Source organism: Talpa europaea, assembly GCF_964194135.1.
Source record: "Talpa europaea genome assembly, chromosome: 3".
NCBI lineage: Eukaryota > Metazoa > Chordata > Mammalia > Eulipotyphla > Talpidae > Talpa > Talpa europaea.
Window position 1 is genome coordinate 129,247,086 of NC_140069.1, and position 19,435 is coordinate 129,266,520.

At 39.6% G+C, this 19,435-nt stretch overlaps 1 protein-coding gene across 15 annotated transcripts in view; it reads right to left on the bottom strand.

Annotated features, from left to right (window-relative positions):
- CADPS2 (calcium dependent secretion activator 2) overlaps positions 1-19,435 on the bottom strand; it is a gene marked incomplete at both ends in the record, with an annotated part of 405,485 nt that overhangs the window by 72,467 nt on the left and 313,583 nt on the right. For 8 of the 15 annotated variants that reach the window (XM_084229261.1, XM_084229260.1, XM_084229266.1 and 5 more), the window contains 2 exons: positions 493-501; positions 2,031-2,134. In XM_084229261.1, coding sequence (XP_084085387.1) covers positions 493-501; positions 2,031-2,134 — 113 coding nt within the window. Of the gene's footprint in view, positions 1-492; positions 502-2,012; positions 2,135-19,435 lie in introns of all 15 variants that reach the window. The other 7 variants (XM_084229256.1, XM_084229258.1, XM_084229268.1 and 4 more) reach the window with 2 other exon arrangements.

Genomic DNA, 19,435 nt, shown 5'->3' on the forward strand with positions numbered 1-19,435 from the left:
ATTAACCTCCACCAAGGGCGCTAGGCTGGGCACTCTTTCACGGAGTAAAGAAACTCGAGCCTGAACATCCAGCAAAATAAAGATCAGCGCAGAGTGCAGTCTCTCAATTCACTCTGGAAATGACTTTGGAATCAGACCAATTTTCTCCCCAATACTGCTCAGGAAAAAAGAGAATCTTCTTAAAAAAATAATGAATGAAAAAGGCCTCAAACAAAAAAAGAAAAGATTAAAAAAAACCAAAGCAAAAAAAAAAAAATAAAATTCCTCTCAGCTGGCATTTACTAGATGGCCAGCAGTAATTACGCAAGCAATTATTAATGACACATTTACAGAAACACTACAATAAAGGTTAGCTTGCTTCAAGAAATAGTTTTAACTCTAAGGCAAGGAACCAAGTTGGCTTTAAAATGAACTATAATCACAATAGGTTCTATCTTATTTTCACAAAAAGTTACTATACGCTAAGAAAATAGTGGAAACAATTTTACTTACCTCTCTTCCCTGAGGAATTCCAAGAATTTGGAAGCATGGTAGAATGGAAAAATTCCATAGTGTTTATAAAGCATTTTTAAAAAAGAGGTAATTATTATAGTATATGTCAGTCTATAGAGATACTTATGAGTAATGATTATGTCTGTTTAACAAAGTTAACTATTTTTATAGATTGGAAAGTAAATTGTATTTTAACTGTGTTATGATACATTATACGTTAAGAGGCATTTCATGATAGAATAAAGTATATAATAGTATTAAGTTTAAAAGAGAATTACAATTTTTCTTACTGGTAGAAGAAAATTTAATGTTATTTTTGTGAAATGTGTGGGAATATTCACTGTAGCTATTTAGGTACACATATACATGCAAATACACTGAATTGGATATTAATGAGAATTTTCTTTCAATTCAAAGAAGGTCTAATACTCTGATAATGCCTCTTAACAAAAGACAAAGACAACACATATATTTTATCATATAATCATTTTCATTGTAACACAGCAGTAGTATGAGTCTAGGAAGATCCTCCTGGGAATTCATTTCAAATTATTGAAGCAGCTGTTTCTTCAGTTTAAAATAAAATATCCATAACAAGTTCACACATGACAGATGCAAGGTAAAAACTAGATTCCACAGTGTGAGCTAAAAGCAGATGTTTTGAATGATCATATTTATAACCAGATACAATAAACCTTAGTTACCTATATAGTAAGGTTTCATGAATATTCTAAGAATTTGCTTAAAATGTAATACCCACAGTTTCTTATAGTTTTGAAAATTAGGCTTCATTAAGAAGAAATACTCTACAGGTACTTTTGTAAATGGTCTTTTTTAACGATCATTCATTTCAGGTGTTTCCTCAAGAATAAACTGTTAAGGGCACCGAAATATAGGATATTTATTTCCCCACCCAATTCAGTGTCAGAAAACTCTTTTGAATTTTGCAGTAAATTCACGACTATTATAGTGACACATTAAGTCTCAGAACAAGCAGTTTGGTGAAAAAGCATTCCACATTTTTAGTGACTGTTAATATAAAATCAGAACTTTTAAAGATTAGAAACAATGCAGGTTTAGAGCAAATTTAAAGAAAATTTTGATAATAAGAAAAATTAGTTTTATCTGTCCATCATACAGATATGTGTGACTTCTATTCAATTTTGTTCTCTTCGAGTTTAGCACTAGTTTCCTTGTACATGTGGATTGGCTGACGTTTTTGAACCAAAGCCATCATGGCACGGGGGGAAGGCAAGATAGGTTCACGTTCCACTTAGCTTCTTACTAGTGTATCTTTGGCAGATCCCATAGCTCTCCCACATTGCTCACAGCACACTGTTGCCAGGAACAGATATTAAATCAGATACATATACAATTCCTTTGTAACAGATAGGAGTGAGATTTCTAGGAAATGCACATCTGTTCTTAGTATTCTATAGGTAAATGGGCAGGAATGAATCAGACTCTGCGGGTGCCCACTTCTTCAGTGTTGTCCCCCCCAGGACAAAGCATTATGTGACATTAAAGCAAGCCATCACCTCTGCATGATGCTCTTCATTCTGCTGTAAGACTTCTATACACAGCTCTGCTAAATGAAGAACCTCTTCCAGCTTTCTAGCAGGTGTTGCTTGGTTCATGGTCTCTAGATTAAAAAAAAAAAGGATAATGAAATTACCTTGAAAATATAAAGCCAAACATATTCTAAGATGTACTGATGAAAACCAGAGTGCTGAAACAGAATGAGAGTGTATTTTTTTGAGAGATGAGAGATGCAAGAAATAATAATGAATACATTCTTAGAAAAAAATTCACTAGATTGTAGAAAATATTTCACCTACAGAGCAATCCCAGGGAAACTGCAAGTGCTTTGCCATTTAATACATAAGAACTAACAGGTGCATCAGCACATTAGATGCTCAACTTCTGCAACAAACAAGTTATAATTCTCCTCAAGGTCAGAAACACAAAGAGAGCAGATACACAGTCTTTCCTCTCTTTCTATTATATTGTCAATACAATACCATTCTCACCAGATGAGTCATTCCTGGCATTAGCAAAAACCCATGCTTTTTTGTTGCTATTTCAATTCCCAGCTTGAAATGTCTAGGGTTCATGTTGATCTTAAATTCAAGAAGTACAAAGTCACCTAAAACAACTCTGACAGCCTGCAATTAACTGATTTCCTCCCCTCCTTCTGTGCCCACTATCACCCCACCTTTTCCTCTCCTCTAACTGGAAGGGATGGGGAGGCATTCTTTAAAGCTGAAGGTTCTTTCAGCATTAAGGCAAATTGGTATAAAAAGGCCAGGTCACAATGAGATTAAATGCAGCTCCCTGGAATTCAGTAACAGAGAAAGCAAAGTAGTTGATTGCAGAGATGCGAGGAACTAGCAGAAATTAAGAGGTAGCCTATGTAATAAAACTTTCAAAACTGAATGCAAATAATAGGGATTCCAATAATCACATTAAAAATAAATGTTCTTAGAGTCAACCTCTTTTCATCCCACTAAAATAAAAATTTCACCAAAAGAGCTTTTTTTTTTTTTTTCCTGTAGAACTTAGTCATTTCCTTTTCTTGCAACAGATCTTTTCCCTGAACTTCTCCCTAAACCTCCTCTTAAATTTGGAGGAGATACTTCCATTTGCTCTTGATTTGTTCCCAAGGGAGGTTGAATGAGGCATTGAAACATTACTTCAGTTGGTCCTTGTTCTAAACATTTGCTGCAGGCGTAGGGTAGGTCACAGAGTGGCTCATAAGGGGTGTTCACCCCATAACCCTGGTCCACATCATACTAAATGCAGCTGTGGAATGGAAAGTCACTGCTTATCTGTGAAAGGGATATATGAACATGATTCTTCAGGGAACCAATGTGCCAAACACCAGAGCTGAGTGTGCCCATCATGTACTTAGCTGCAGGAAGTAGGAGAAAATGCAAGACAAGTCCTGATCTTAAATAAAAGCTCCTTAGACATCACCTCTCGTCTTCCATCTGTTACATGAACACTTCAACCTCCTCAGGGAAGGGTGAGGTCAAAGAGGCTTATGGTGGGCCTCCGTGGTAGCATAGCAGGTTGAGCACAATGCTGTGAAGCTGTCTGCAGCCTCTGCAGCGCGGGTTCGATTCCTGGCTGACCAGGGAGATTCCCACATGGCACGGCAGACCTCTCCTGTCTCCCCGGCTGCTCCCCTCAGCAGTGTCTTCAGTCCGTCTGCCTGTTCTGCTCCCTGCTCTGTCTCTGGACAGTACCTGTGCCTCTCGCCTGTACTCTGTGCCTCTGGCCTGTACCCCAGCTATTGTACAAATAAATTTTTTTTTTTTTTTTTAATAAAGGATACTCATGGCTGTGGATGGCAGCCTGCTCTGGGGACAGTTCTAGCCATTATAGTCTGGCTAAGGAGGACAAGATGTTGTAGAAAAGTTTGGAAACAACAGAATGCACACATAGAAGTAATGCAGATGTTAGGAGAAACTGCTGAGAAAGGGTGGGCTCAGGGGAGGAATGAGGTGAGATAAGAAGGCCCTGATGCAGGTCCTCACACATGCGCTGGGGAAGGAGAGGGCAGTATTCTAGAACTGTTGGTAGGACGGAGATGTGATGAATTTGGGAGGAAGATGGTGACAAATGTTACAATTTCTTGAGAGTCAATTATGTATCAGGCACATCACCAGGCACTTCCCATGTGCTATCACACTAGCTTGCCTAACAGCTTAATCTGCTTTTTTATTCACATAACTTGTAGATGAGAAAATATGCCTGGAGAGATGAAATGCAACCACTAGTAAGTGGGGAATGTGAGCCCTAAATTTAAGGAGATTTCTTGCCATCTCTGCCTTGTACCTGCCTGTCTGGAGTGCAAATATGCTAGGGAATAAAATATGATGAGCCTGAGGTCAGAGAGTAAGATAATAAATGGACTGGATATAACCTAAAGATAATTTAGGGCAAATACATCTTCACAGGACTTCAGAATAATTTAATTGTAGGAAAATGTATTTGGTAGTTGTCTAAAACAAAGCAGGATGGGTGAAGTTGTGCTATGTGGAACCTGAGGTCAGTCTGGTAGCACGGAGAACCATGGTAATAGAACAGTAAACAAAAGGTGCGGGGACAGTGAAGGCATCTGAAAGCCCTTGTGAGTAACTATTATTTACAGGCTAGAGAGGGCAACTAAGAAGTGTGGAGACTGTGTGGCTCAGAGAATGAAGATGCATGGTTAATAACACTACAGGATGTGTCTTTCATGGATCATTCACAACTTCTAGGACTACATGCCATAAACATGATTTAAAGCAAGTTAGCTCTTCTAAAATGAAAAGACAAAAAAGCATTGTAAAATGTGCACACATAGAAGTTAGGTATCTGGTCTTTGCCTAGAAAACTCTTTTCACCATTCAAGACCCAACTGAATACTTTCTTAAATGTGAACTTTATGTATATTGAGTTATTTTATTTCAATATATCTAGATCATGTGCTTTCCAGAAGGAAAGGGAAAGACAACAAAATTTAATTTTTTTAATTACAGAAGAGAAACTTATGTAAGTGCATTTTTTACTGAATTCCCATGGTCATTCTATAAATTAGAGACTCATAACCTTCTTCGGATAGGAAAAGGGTCTTAGTGAGGCTAAAGAAAGCATTCATATTCTTGCAGATACCCACTGAGACGGGATTAAAATCTACCTCTGATATCCTACAAGTAGCAGCAGTGATTGGAATTTTTTCTTTCTTTCTTTTATTTTGTGGGACCCTTGCCAGTGGCTAGGGATCGAACTGGCGCTGCAGAGGCTGCGGCCAGCCTCGCAACCCAGTGCTCAACCGCTGTGCCACCAGGGGAGGCTCTGGAATTTTTTTAACTGCAATTATCTTAATACATAAATATTCAATTGAATATATATGTACACACACTACACACACACTCAACAGAAACTTCCATAAACTCAACATTTGAACAGTTTATAAAGGCACCATGTTCTTAGTCACAAGTGTGCAATAATGGAAAAGAATCAAAGAAACCTCCAGACTTACTTCTATTTACATGTGAACATGTCAAAACCAGCTTTTACATTGGATACTATCTTAAATGAAAACTCTCAGAGTACCCTGTGTCCTATTGAAACTTAAAAATAGTCTAAAACATTTTCTTCTTCCTAGATTAAATTTACTGAGAAGATTGAAACTTTGTACTTGAACATGATGGCCACTCTAATACTTTAAATAAATAGGATTTTTATCAAGTACACTATGTACACCATCTCTGGCTATCATCCATTTGACTAGAGCCAAGAATTTAATGCATTCTAAAGTCAGAGCTCCACCAGATAACAAGGTTATCAATAGTTCCATTAAAATTCTGAACACTGTGCATATTTGAGAATTCCCCCTCAAAATGTTCATTTTCTCTTTTTGTAACATTTTGATGGCATTAAATATCTCTTTATTCTTCAAACTTCACACCAAGTTGCTGATGGTTAAAATACATTTCAAATAGTGACATTTAAAACAAATGTGCTCAAATTAGAAAGGTTTCTTGATGAATTTCTATGTGTTGCTCTTGGCTATAATCTTTCTTCATTTTGGGATATTTGTATTTTTCTATGAAAACTTTTCTTGGCTCCTGGAAGCAATTCCTCTTGATTACACCTTTATAATGGGAGGAACTTTCACTGGGAGAACAGGGAGGAAGATGGGAAGTTGTAACAGCTCGACTGTTTTGCCTTGGTAGGCTTAAATTCTCTCGGCCTTTATAGGTTACAGCATTATAGTCAACATCTGTATATATTACATCAAAACCATCACTGGAAGTGTAGTTTTCAACCACCACCATACACTTGAACCCTTTTCCTGTTTCATCTGCCCCCAACCACCTTCCACTCAAATACCCTCCAATCTGCTCTCTATATCTATGAGTTTATTTTTGTTATGTTTTGCTTATCTGTTTGTTTCTTTTTTTAAAAGATTTATTTATTTATACAAGCACTGGGTACAGTCAGAAGTGCAGGAGGATGAGAGAATTCACCAGAGCTAGAGTGGGGAACAGAACAGGCAGACTGACAAAGTACACTGCTGAGGGGAGTAGCGGGCACAGCAGGAGAGATCTGCGTGCCATGTGGGACCCTTGCTGGCGGCAGGGGATTGAACTGGTGCTGCAGAGGCTGCGGGTATCTTCCCAGCCCAGTGCTCAATGGCTGCACCACTGGGGAGGCCCTGCTTTATTTCTTTATTACCTTTAACTTTTAACAGACTTGACTGTATCTGTACTGGCAGCTAAACAAGAAACAGAATTCAAATTGGTGCAGGGTTGAAGGAATATTGAAGGACAATACTGTCTCGTCTTCTCTCCCTTGTATTGAGGTCATGGTGACCAGTTAAGAAGCAGCAAGAAAAGAGAAAGTTCCTGTGTATGCACTCAGACTTCTTGCTTGGTTCTTCAAGACCCTCAGATTTTGTGGGCCGGAACTTGATTCAACAAACATCTATAGCACCTATGGTGTGACAACTGAGGGGAAGATGCACATGTATGATTGACTTAGAAAGTTTAAATTTTTACTGAAATCTTCTCACCCGCTCTGCACTTCTGTGGTGACCTGTGGTAAGTGATTGGAGCCAGAGCCTCACACAAATCACGGTCCTGGGGTCCGAATTCCGGCCAGAACTCAGGACTGATGGACATTCTCATCTCAAGAGGAAGGTGGGTAGCACATCAAATAATTTATTTTCTATTAAACAAAACCACCCCTCCTCCCTCCAAACCTGTCTGCCACTTTCTTTAGAGCTTGTGACTAGACGAGAAAGTTCTGGGGGAATTCTTTCGACTTGGTCCCTAATAGGGAATTGCATATATGTTGTTGGCTAAGAAGACTACCTCAAGAATGTAGGGGAGACATGGTTTCTAAAACTAAATCCTCTTTTCCAGCTCCTTGGGGTCAATATCAGACTCCCCAAGACCTGCACTCAGTTAATGCATGAGAATGAGGCTCTCCTAGTCAGTCTGCAATGCTGCAACATACACTGCTCTCGTCAGTGAAGGGGGTATTTGGATCCGTGTTCTCAGTGGCAGTGTGCACTAGCAGCATCTGCACTTGAGAGCTCATTAAAACACAGAGAGCTTGGCTTCACCGCCAGAGTTTTAGAGGTAGTAGGCCTTATGTGGGAACCCAAGCATTTGCATCTATTTTTTAAAAAATATCGCGAGAGGGTGAGAGAATTCACCAGAGCCAGAGGGGAGAGCAGAGCAGGCAGACTGATGAAGTACACTGCTGAGGGGAGCAGCGGGCAGCAGGAGAGGTCTGCACGCCACGTGGGACCCTCACCTAGTGGCCGGGGATCGAACTGGCGCTGCAGAGGCTGCGGGCAGCTTTGCAACCCAGCGCTCAACCGCTATGCCACCGGGGAGGCCCTGCATCTTTTTTTTTTAAAGATTTATTTATTCACGCATACAAAAACTGGGGTGTAAGTCAGGGTGCTGGGGTGAGAAGATTCACCAGAGAGAGTGGGGAGCAGAACAGGCAGCTCTACTGAAATACACTGCTGAGGGGAGAAGTGGGCAAGACAGGAGAGATCTGCTGCCCCATGTGGGTTGCTCCCTGGCTGGTGGGGGATGGAACTCCTGCTGCAGTGGCTGGCAATGGCTTGATAGCACTGTGTCTTTAACCCCTGTATTTCTAACAAGTTCCCAGGATATCTGCTGAGGTTGCTCTGGGGCATGCACTTTGAGAATCTCTAGGATTCATGAAAAACAGAGTTAAAAATGAAGGTCGCTTGTTTAAACTTCAGATTGTTCCTTTCTTTATGTGAAATCAAGTGATATTCTTAAATAAATTTCATTTCAGAAAAAATGTGCTTTTAAAAAAATCTGAATACATTTTGCCTTTCTGTTCCAGAAGCATGGTAGACTTATTTGGACAATTCTGTATGAATGAAAATAACTAATTGAGCATGTTGTAGTTTCTGTACAGCTGTTGGAAATCCATAAGAATACTAATGCCACAGATGTTTGAAAACAATAGGTCTGTGGCCTCCTAATTCCAAAGCTCCCTTTGGGGCCAACTCATTTAATGACTGTCATTTAAAGCAACAGTTCCAGTTAATACCTCCTTGGAATTAACCATGTTAATGATATAATGCTTTGGAATAATTGTCCTGAGGTCACAGTAACATTAACTACCTGGTTTATCTTTCATGTCAATTAATTCATTTTTAAGCAAATGGTCAGCTACAGAACAAAGGACAATTAGCCACCGGAGTATTAGCCAATGGCAGCCAGACTGGTTCCAAACTGAGCAATCTCCATAAGCCGATGTGGAAGTGGTGACCCACGAGTGACAGGGCACAACCTACACACATATGAGTCAGTGCCAGTGATGCTGGTGAGACTTTCTTAGGAGGAATATGGAGACATATTCTCTTAAAATAGGACTGACTGACACACACACAATTTCCTGTTTCATTTCACATTTGTTACAGGCTTTGATATTTGTGATTTATAGGAGTGGAGAAACAAAGAATTTTGGTTTGAGGTTTTTTTTTTTTTAAGATTGACTTTTATTTATTTATGCATACAAGACCTGGGCTGTAGGCCAGAGGTGCAGGGGGTGAGAGGATTCATCAGAGACAGAGTGGGGAGCAGAACAGGCAGATCTACTGAAATACACTGCTGAGGGGAGCTGTGGGAGAGCCAGGAGAGGTCTGCTGTGCCATGTGGATCACTTCCTTGGCTGGGGACCGAATTCATGAAGCAGGGGCTGCAGATAGCTTCATAGTGCTGAGATTTTAACCCCTGCACCACAAGGGAGGCCCAAAATTTTGGTTTGAATTGTATAAAAGCTGTCCTTTTAACCATTGAGACCATGATTCTCCTTAAGTTTGTGAAGCAGGGAGATCTAAGATTTGTAGGGAAAGAAATCTTCACAGGGTTCTCGGGCTATGAAGGCATGAAAGAACATCTTCCGTATTTCATATTTACTTCGCTACGGTTAGCTCTGGCTAGAACTATGCTGTAGGATTCTAAAGCCAGCATAATTTTCTTCCACTAGCAATTCTGCTACCTAATTATTAACAGGGACTTCTTTAAAGATTGGTCTTTCATTCTCCTCTACCTCTCTTTTCCTCTCTGACACACAGATACACATTCAACAACTCAGCAGCTGATACTGACAAACGGTCCCTGCGCTGCTTTTACTGCTTGAGACAGACATCACATCCACTTGCACTCATTTCAGAAACTGAAACCATCAAAATAACCTCAATTATTGCAACTGGCTGGCCATACTAAATCATACATTAATGTCTACAGCATTTTAAAATTTTTGCCTCGTCCTTTATGCATTGAATGCCTCACATCCTGTTTATGTCCCTTAAACTCTTTTATTTTCCATTCTCAAGGAAAAAAATGGGGGGGGGGCAAGGAAGAAGCCAGAGAGACAGCCGGGTGAGGATGATGTGTGTGGAGAGGGCAATGCAGGAGATGAAGGTTACTACAGATTTGCTACTTGGATGGCATCTGAAGGGTCAGGAAAGAACCACCACATATGAAAGTGAGCATTTCAAAAGATTTGCAGCCTTAGGAGTTAAGAAATCAGTCAAAAGCTCTTGCTTTCTGTAAGTATGTCTTTGTTTCCTTGGACACATAACTAAGGTCTGTTCGGGAGACAAGTTATCCCTCATAGTGATAATATAATTGGCACTAAGATCTAGAGAAAGTCTCCTAGTTGGACAAATGGGAAGGTCAGGTGCAGAGAGTAGGTTTGGTCTTTCTAATGTCTTAAATATTTCTACTATTAACATCCTGACTCTTTCAAACACAGCGAATGTGTGTGTGTGTACGTGTGTGTGTATGTGTACTGATGCCTCGGGAATATTTTACGATTTCTCTCTTGAAAAAAAAAATTGGCATTACAAATTTTTTAATTAGTCGTTTTAGTTTATCTTGAAGCTATACAGCCATTTAGTTAGGACTTAGGGGTACTGAACCCTTCATCATTTCCAAAACAATTCATGGGTCTAGTCTCTGAATTCTTACAAACTCTGCCGAGAGATGAAGAGGCAGAAATCTGTCAGTTTGTATTACTCCCATTTTGTCCAATTGGAAAAGACTTTTCAATACCCCTAAACTACTCGGATTAACGAGGTTTTGCAGGAGCCACGCTGCTGTGTCACTTGTCACTTGGTTTACCTGTTGACACATGTTAGTAAATAAACGAGGAGGTTATCAATCAGTTGGTTTCAAACTCCGGGTCTGGAGAATGATCTCAGCTGCAGAATTGCTCATGAAAGGAAGAAAGTGGGCCCTTTCAAGAACGCATTTATCTATGAATCACCTTCCATAAAAAAGTCAAAAAAGAAAACAAAATGCATGACATGCTGGCAAATGAGCTAAGGAAACTGACATGGTTCCTGAGACCTTTTAGGAAACAGGTGTTGAACACTTGTAATGAGATTTCCATGCATGTTCAGAGGAAAGAGACGGAGTCTAGCAAGAGCTTTCCTGAGTGTTATCTCGGCCGAGGGAGTGAATTTCTGTAAGGGGCAGGCAAAAGGGACTTCGCATACATATTATGTTTTCTCAGCAGGTGCTTATATCCTGGATCAGAATTTTTACAGAAGATAACCAAAGAGAAACTTTTAGAAAATACAATTTTCCCAGGTCCTGAAATATATTAAGTATACTCCTGATGCACTACTTTGTGCAGTTAACTTATTATTTTACAAATTTTCTTTCTTTTGAAACTTTGGGAGACAATAAGATTCACAGGGCTTTCAGGGCACCACCTGGCCCTCTGCTCCCAATTCCAATGCGAAAGACAAGGAATTGCGTGTTCCAAGGCAGGACAAGGGAGAGATCATTGGAAAAATTAAGGACTTTTCCCTTTGGTACTCTTCCTCCAAGCAGCCATCCCTCAGGCTAATGGGTCTCTTCACTAGACAGACTAAAGAGATTAAAGTCAAACTACTCTGAACAGGTAAGTGAAGGTGACTGTGTCCACTATTCTTTGGATGGCAGCTGAAAGAAGAATAGAGCTCAGGGGAGGCATTGTTTAGGGAGATACTATGTTTAAAGAGGGAAGGGAAATATGTGAAAGACGACAGAGGTATGAGGCACAGAAGAGAGGTCTGATGGCGTAAAATTCATGCAGAAAGGGGCAGGTGGGATGGGATCACAATTACAGCTGGAGTAGGTCTTCAAGAGGAAAACATTTCATTCCCTGACGCTGGGTGCAGGAGACATGGGTAGTGGGGATGCCTGTAAGTTTTCAGCACTGGACAGCTGAAGCTTACTATACTTGGAAATTTGAAAGAAGTGATCGTCTGGAAAATACTCTGACTTAGGTGTCATTTAAACTCAAGAGCAAGTTCCTAGGATAGCCTGATGTGAGTAGAGAACCCTGTTCAAGATTGAATCCAGCTTTCCTTTTCACATTCAGCCATTACCAACCCTGATACTGACTGTCCTTATCTATTATAACTCCTACTACAAAAATCAAATGGAAAAAGGAGAGGCGCACGATGAAGGACTCATTAACAAAGAGACCGTGGGTCGAGGCTAGGTACCACTTGTTTAGGTCAGAGAACAGCTCAACAGGGGCATGATAAATCATTCAGTGCTGGCAAAATTAATTCCAAATAAGGAGTAGAAAGTCAAAAGCAAGGGCAGCATGTCAGTGCTGCCTGCAGTTGTTTTAAATGGAGTAATTCTAACACCTTTCCATCTAGAGTTGAACCCAGAGAAATCAGGGAGGGTGTTAAAGGAATGCAAACTCAGAAGTAATTTCAGTGGAGAGAGTGCTAAGTGTCCTCCAACCTCTCCTAGGTTTGTGTGGAGCTGACAGAACTCTTGTCCTTTGGTTACTAAACCTGCCAGTAAACAGTGAGTGCTGAGCAGAGCTCAGCGGGCATGGCCATCACGTCACCACTGGTGTGCAAGGGGGCTCCTCATTTCCTCATTTTATTTCTCACTTTGTTGGTTAGTTAGCTGAGTGTGCAAGGAGCTGCTGTGCACCTGCACAAGGTGCGTCTCCTCTGTGTGAAGCTCACTGAAGGCACACCCAGAGCTCCAGAGGCCTGTGAGATGTGAGCAAACAATATCTTCATTTGTTCTTCTGCAACCCCTGCCTATTATAACACCCAGACAGCTTTGGATACATAGGAATTAATCTGTCAGCACTGTCATGAGCTAACTAATTGGTGTGGAGACAAATTATACAGTTTGGCGGGGAAAGTTGAAGCACATAAACATGCCAGAAGTCCCCATTCATTCCAGAGAAGATGTAGAAAAGGCCAAAGTAAATTCAGATTATTCTGTAGTATTTCAAAAGGAATATGAACTTAGTACTTTCTGATGCATACATGATGCAGAATAAGGTCATTGCTGGAGCAAGGAAGTGGCGTTCAAGACACCTAATTCAATATGTTAGATGAGAACAGTGATAAAAATTGTTGAAAATTGACATTTGCACTGTATCCTGTTAGATGATGGAATCAATGTAATTTTTTTCTGATAACATAAATTTTTTTCTGATAGCATAAATACCTCAAGGGTCACCTGAAAAATACCCAGCTTTTCTTTCTATGTAAGTGCAAAAATAAATTTTAGTTGGTATTTATCCAAATGATCCCAGATAGAGCCAATGCAGTCCCAGCAATGAGTTTTTGCTATCTGTACCCATATTGCTTTATACACTGAAAACGCTACGCATTTATACGAACTTTTTGAATATTCTATAAAGAAAAAGATAGTGAATTATTCTCTTTGATTTAGAGCTAGAAATTCTATCAATTTGTCCCTGGTTGATCAGAAGCAGAAATGGTCACAAAGGTTTACTTTCAGGCCAAGGTGCCAGCATTCAAGCCACAGTGTCCAAAAAGATCAAACAAAAACCCTGTATTCAGCTATATCATTCTCAGAGTGAGGATTCTGTTTCTTTTTAACACATAAATCACCTCCTGCAAAATGTTGTCACTGCTTATGGAAACCAAGATTTTAGGTCTACTATTTAGATATTAGTAACCTGATTTCAGGATAACATGTAATGCTCCAAAATTTTTAAATAAAATTTGTAAGGAAACACAGAAAACATTTTTGAGAGAAAACTGGAATGTGATCCTAGTGTGGATCATACTGACCTTAATGTGATCAGTAAGAAAATACTCACTGATAAATCAGCTATGCAGCGTTTTATGGACTGGCTTCTGTACACACATGTCCTGAAGCAGAACAGATTTTATTTATTTATTATTTATCACTACACTCTCACAATGGAGTGCTAAATTAAAATGCCACCCAGATGGCAAACACATCCTAATGACGTAAGGACTGCCACAGTGTGACTTCTCCTCTCAAAGAAAGTAAGCAGCAAGGCCCCCGGGGAAGGCATCTCTAGCCTGTTCAACAGAGACTTTGAAAATGAGAGCACTGGGGTTAGAGCTGGGAACCTGGCAACCAGAGGGCCAGACAGCTTCTCACTGCACAAAGACTCAGCCTGTTCATTCCATGCTACCTTTTGTTGAGAGCACCTCCACATTTATACATTCACAATAAGCCTAGGTGCCAACTCTGCAAAAGACCGCAGGTCAAGGCAAGCTCTAAGGAGCAGTCTCCTCTCTTTGCTCGTAAGTGACAATATGATACATGGTTTTCAGGAGACAGCAGTGATTGTTTTTAGACGGATTATTGCTGTAAGAATTGCTACAATTCCTTGAATTAAAGAACAAATTGATGTTTCTTTAAAAATAAGATATTTCCTTACAAATAATTTGCATCAGTAAGGCATGATTAAAAGAAACCACACAATCAGGAAAATGATGTATCAGTATCATTTTCAACTCTACCTTGTAAATAAAACTGATCTCACTCTTGCATAAAAAGTACAGTCAAAAAATCTACCAAAGATGAGTAGTTGATTTTGCAGCAGTGTAAATCACACATTTGTTAATTCTTGCTAAAAAAGTCAGTTCAGCCAAATGTAAATATTTTATCATCTTCCTTCCCAACTGTTTTCTAAAAATTTGACATTGCCAAAGTGAACTGTCCTCATGAAATGCATGTAAATAATTCTCAAGAAAGAGAGAAGATACTTAGGTCATCTGTTTTATTCCATCTATCACCAAGTGGTAGAATCCCTTTAATCTGTGAATTTGTGCTGCTAATGGAGAATCTGAAGAACTCCCAAGAATGGAAGAGAACTCTGAGTCAAACTTGAGCATCCTGCTGAATTGCAGAAACTACTGAAGCAGGTTAGATGACTAGATACTGTTAATACCACTGTTACCTATAACCTCGACTTCTGTGTGCAGTTAGTGACTCCTTGTCCTGCCCCCCCCCCATAAAGGCAAGAAATTCTGGCTTATTTATTCTAATCTTGTTAATTTTAAGTGTTTAGTTTTTGCTTTTATGTACAAGTTATTCCATGATTGGTCTGAATGACCTTTTTCAGGCCAACCTGTCAATTGAAAGATATTCTCTCGGCTATAAATATAGTTTGATCATTCTCTGTGGCCATTAAGTACATATATGTATTCAATAAATATTTATCAACTCCCCAAACATGTGCCAGGCACTTCTCTTAGCACTGGTGATATAGCAGTTATTGAAGTACAAAAGCCCATCTTTGGGGTCTAATGCTGGACCAGTAGTAGGACTAGATTGTCCATGAGACCATGCGTGCTATAGAGAAAAACCAGGGAAAGTGGGGGGAGATGCTCGGGGTTGGGGGGAGTAGGCCAATCTGAATCACTTTCAACACCTAACGCAGTAAGATGTGTGGAAAAAGGTAAACAAGGTGTGCATTCTAGTCTAACTCTCGGTGTTACACTGGAGATCCACGCTGTCTGTCCAGTTCAGCAGCCACCAGCCATGTGTGAGTGGGCATTTGAAACAGGGCTATGCATCTGTTAACTGAGACGTGCCATAGAGTGAAATGTCTCTGCATTTCAAAGATGTTGTATGAAATAATGTAAGATAACTCATAACTCATAATAATTTTGTATATAGGATACATTTTAAAACAGTATGTTTGGATATATTGGCTTAAATAGAGCATGTTAAATTTAATTTCACCTGTTTCTTACCTCTTTAACATTGACTACTAGGAAATTTCAAGGTACACATATGGCTTTCGTCCTAATTCTATGGATTGTGCTATTCCAGATGCCCTTTCTAATGCCTGTACATTTGAACTGAGTACAAATTCAACTATACAAGTTTGCCACAGAAGCAAGGCAGAGAACAAGGAGCTAGCTCTTTAGATAGGTAGCGAGTTCTAATTTCCCACTTATTACCAGACAAGAAACCAAGAGATAGTCACCTGTTACAACTTCCTGAAAAAGGAATAAGAGTTGTATTTACTGGAAAGGACTGTTAGAAGGCATGAATGGATACATAGAAAGTGCATGGAACAGGGGCTGGCACATACGTGTTTGCTCTTATGATTAAACAAACCTCATTATTCACAGAAAAAGTGACCCAAAAGTATTAAATTTCAATTTTTGTGATGAGTTGAGCTGTTTATCAACAAATATCAGACAGTGAGCGTTGGTGCAGGGCGTTGGGTGAGGGCGAGTAGCGGGGAAGTTGGGGTGTCTCAGCCACATACAGAGCCCAGGACACTGAATTTTAACAGTGATAGCCCTGCCTTGTGCAAGCTACTTCTTCTGAAGTGTCAGTTACCTTTTCTCTAAGAGATAGACCTTGCAGAGTTGTTTAAGAAACTACTGAAATAGTATAAATTAAATATTTTTGCAAGGGGCAGCTACGAGATGTCAATATGATAACAAACCCTGGACAGCATGTGACTCCCGCCTAGATGACACGGGGTGGGGAAACCACGGCTCGAAAGTATGATCAAGCATTTGGGCTCTTTCACACACAACTGCTATTCTTACCTTTCCTCACTTTTGAACATTTAGCAGTCACTCTGTTCTACCAAATGCAGCCAAATGGAATAGAAATACATTTCTTAAAAACTTCTGTTACTTCAGTACATTGTTCAAGTGAGATTAGCTTTCCCTTCAATCCACCTAAATTACCGAGACAACCTTGAACTCTTTTCTGTGCAAGTGTTTAAGTTTAATCCAAGTGTTTTTCCCAGTGTCACTGGTCCATAGGCTGAGATGGTAAATATACGCAGGTGGGTGGAAGGAGCTACGGGGGGGTCTGTGACTCTCCTCTCCTGCTCTCTGATGGGAGCAGAGTCGGCACGGGGCTCTGGCGGCTGTCATGGAGGTGCTCTATGACCCCTTCTATTTCACAGGGGAAAGAGCGCAGCCTCTGTAGGTTGGGGATCCAGCATCTGACTTCAATCCCAGCTGGCTGACTTATTTACACACGATGGTCGTGAGAAAGCCACTGAACTTGTCTGTAAACTCTACAGAAACTATTTTCACCGCAGAAGAGCTGCTGGGGATAAAATGCCAGAAGAGGGTTTGAAAAAATTTCCCCAGGTTCATGGTGGTGGTGACTGGTGGGCAGGCATGGAGGGTTGGGGGTGGCAGACTTATCCTGTTTTCTAATTCATTTTGTTGAAAAGCCCGAGTAACCATCAGTGAAGGCATGTTTTTTCCCTTCCTTGGCTCTGAGTGTTTTGCTTTTTTTTTTTCATGATCCTTTTTGGGGTCAAACACTGGCAAAGTAATGGAAAAGGTAGCAAACAACAAACAGAATCTCTCATTGAAGACTTTAGATAAAAAGAACCCAGCAAATCTCTATAGTACTACAGAGATAATTTGACCAAAAGGAGAAAAAAAGTAGTAGAAAGGTTCATCCTTTGTCTCTTGCCCATTGGCTGTAGGTGGAGCCATCTAACTAACCTCTTATCTCTCTCCAAAGCCCTAAGGATCCACTTTGTGGGGAGGCACAGAGTTGGGTGCCACTGGACACTGTTGTATCCAGTCCAGTGAAGACACTGGCCACAAGGGGCTTAAGAGAAGGTAGGCTAAATGTCAACAAGGGCACATGCAATTATATACCGATCACAACTATGATAAGTGGCACAAGAAAAAAGTAGTAAGATTATAAAAATTTCAGAGACTGTAGACAAGAACTCTTTCCTAGCAATTTCCAGAAAATGGAATTTCATTACTCCTGCTCATTCCTAAGATAAATAACTTTCAAAACCAATAAGGCTACTACTTGCTTTCTATTAAACAGCACTTGTTTTTTTCCCTGTTATGTTATTTTTTGGGAAGGATAAAAGAAATGTGGTTTTCCTTTCTAGTTGTAAGAGCCCTTCAAATGTGGGTAGCAGCTTCCATAGACTAGTGCCCATGCTTAAAAGATAACGCATTAGCATTTAATACAGCTTGAGGGTTGTTTTTTTTTTTTTTTTGCTTTGAATTCATATACGGAATATTGTTAAATGTCTACAGAGTTCATGGCCTATATGGTCCCTACAAAAAGCATGAGCAATACTTTTGATCAGAGCAAGTATTTTTCAGAATCTTGGTCACAGTGACCTAACAGGAGCCCTGGAACGACTCATCAACACGCAAACATCACACCACCACATTAGAAACAAGGGCATGCACACCGCACGGACGTTAATTACCTGGTTCCTTCTCTGGAGGGCCTAAAATATAAGAAAAGAGGATTTAGGAGAAAAGCAAACTACCCACGTTGCTCACGTAATGTAGAAGACTCATCAAAGCAAAGAAAGATAGCCTGCTTCCTATTTGTAACTTAAATTTGATTTTGTTCTCAGTCTGATCCTGAGCAAACAACAAAAGCATGACTTTTTTTAAGATAAGAAAAAGTGGATGGAGTGGGGAGTGAGAGACTGAAAATCAGGGAAGTTTTTCTCATCTAATAGGCACACAGTTTTTGTTTCTTGAAAGGAGACGGCCCACTTGTCCCGTCTAGGTTTCTGGGATTTATTTTCCAGAATACTCTCACGCTAAGACTGATGATAATTGAGGGATGGTTTTCAGAAAAGGAAAAGGTGGGAAATCTCCCAGTTCACTCTCCATTGGGTCCTTAGAGGCTGCTGTCTAACACAGACTTGCAGTTTTGTGTGACCTAGATCACATTGTTGTGTGAGTAGGAGTAACAGGTTTGCCTGGATGATGAATGGAAGAAGCCCATTGGTGTGTAGAAATAAAAAAAAAAGGTCCTTCACTTGTCCATATTTAAAATGGGCTCTATGACTAGAAAATAAATATAAAGACACACACTGTGCACCATTTCAAATTCTTGGGCAAAGTAATGGTAACAAAAATAATAAACTAGACAGGAACAAAAGGACTCAATTTTTTTTTGATCGGGCTCATTATATTTGGATACTACGAAGTTGACTTCATTCACGCTGTCCACAAAATTTTTGCTTTTTGCCAGATTTGAAAGGTTTTTAATATGTCTATTTTTATATCAATTCTTTCAATTTGTGGTCACAACACTCAATAGTCCCAAAATATGAAAACTGTTTGAAATGAGTATTCAAAATATGAAAACCAATCTGCTTATCTCCTACTTTTCCAAAATGATCTAATATTCATTGCTATTGCTTTAACACAACATGATATCATAATTAATGATGTTAAACTGGTAACTAAGGTGGTTTCATGTTGTTACTCTTGTGATATAATATTGGTTGCCATAGTGATGGGATGGCTTTTTTGTTAATCACTCAGGAGGCTGGTTATCACATGCTTGTTAGAAAGCTTGATCAGATTTGGAGAGGAAAAAAAGGATATAGCATATCCAATTATGATCAGCTGCTTTCTTCCACTGAATTTTGATCAAACTATCTTAATATCAACTAATAAATTTATAAATCACAAAGTACAATTTTATATTAAAAGATACTAATATTTTTTCTAATGGATGATTTTATATTAAGATATAATTGCAAACTTTTCTCCCCCCCCCCCCCAGGTTAATGCTACATAGATTATACAAGCAGTTCTATGGTAATTAGAACAAAGAATTTTAGTTCCTTAATTATATCAATCAAA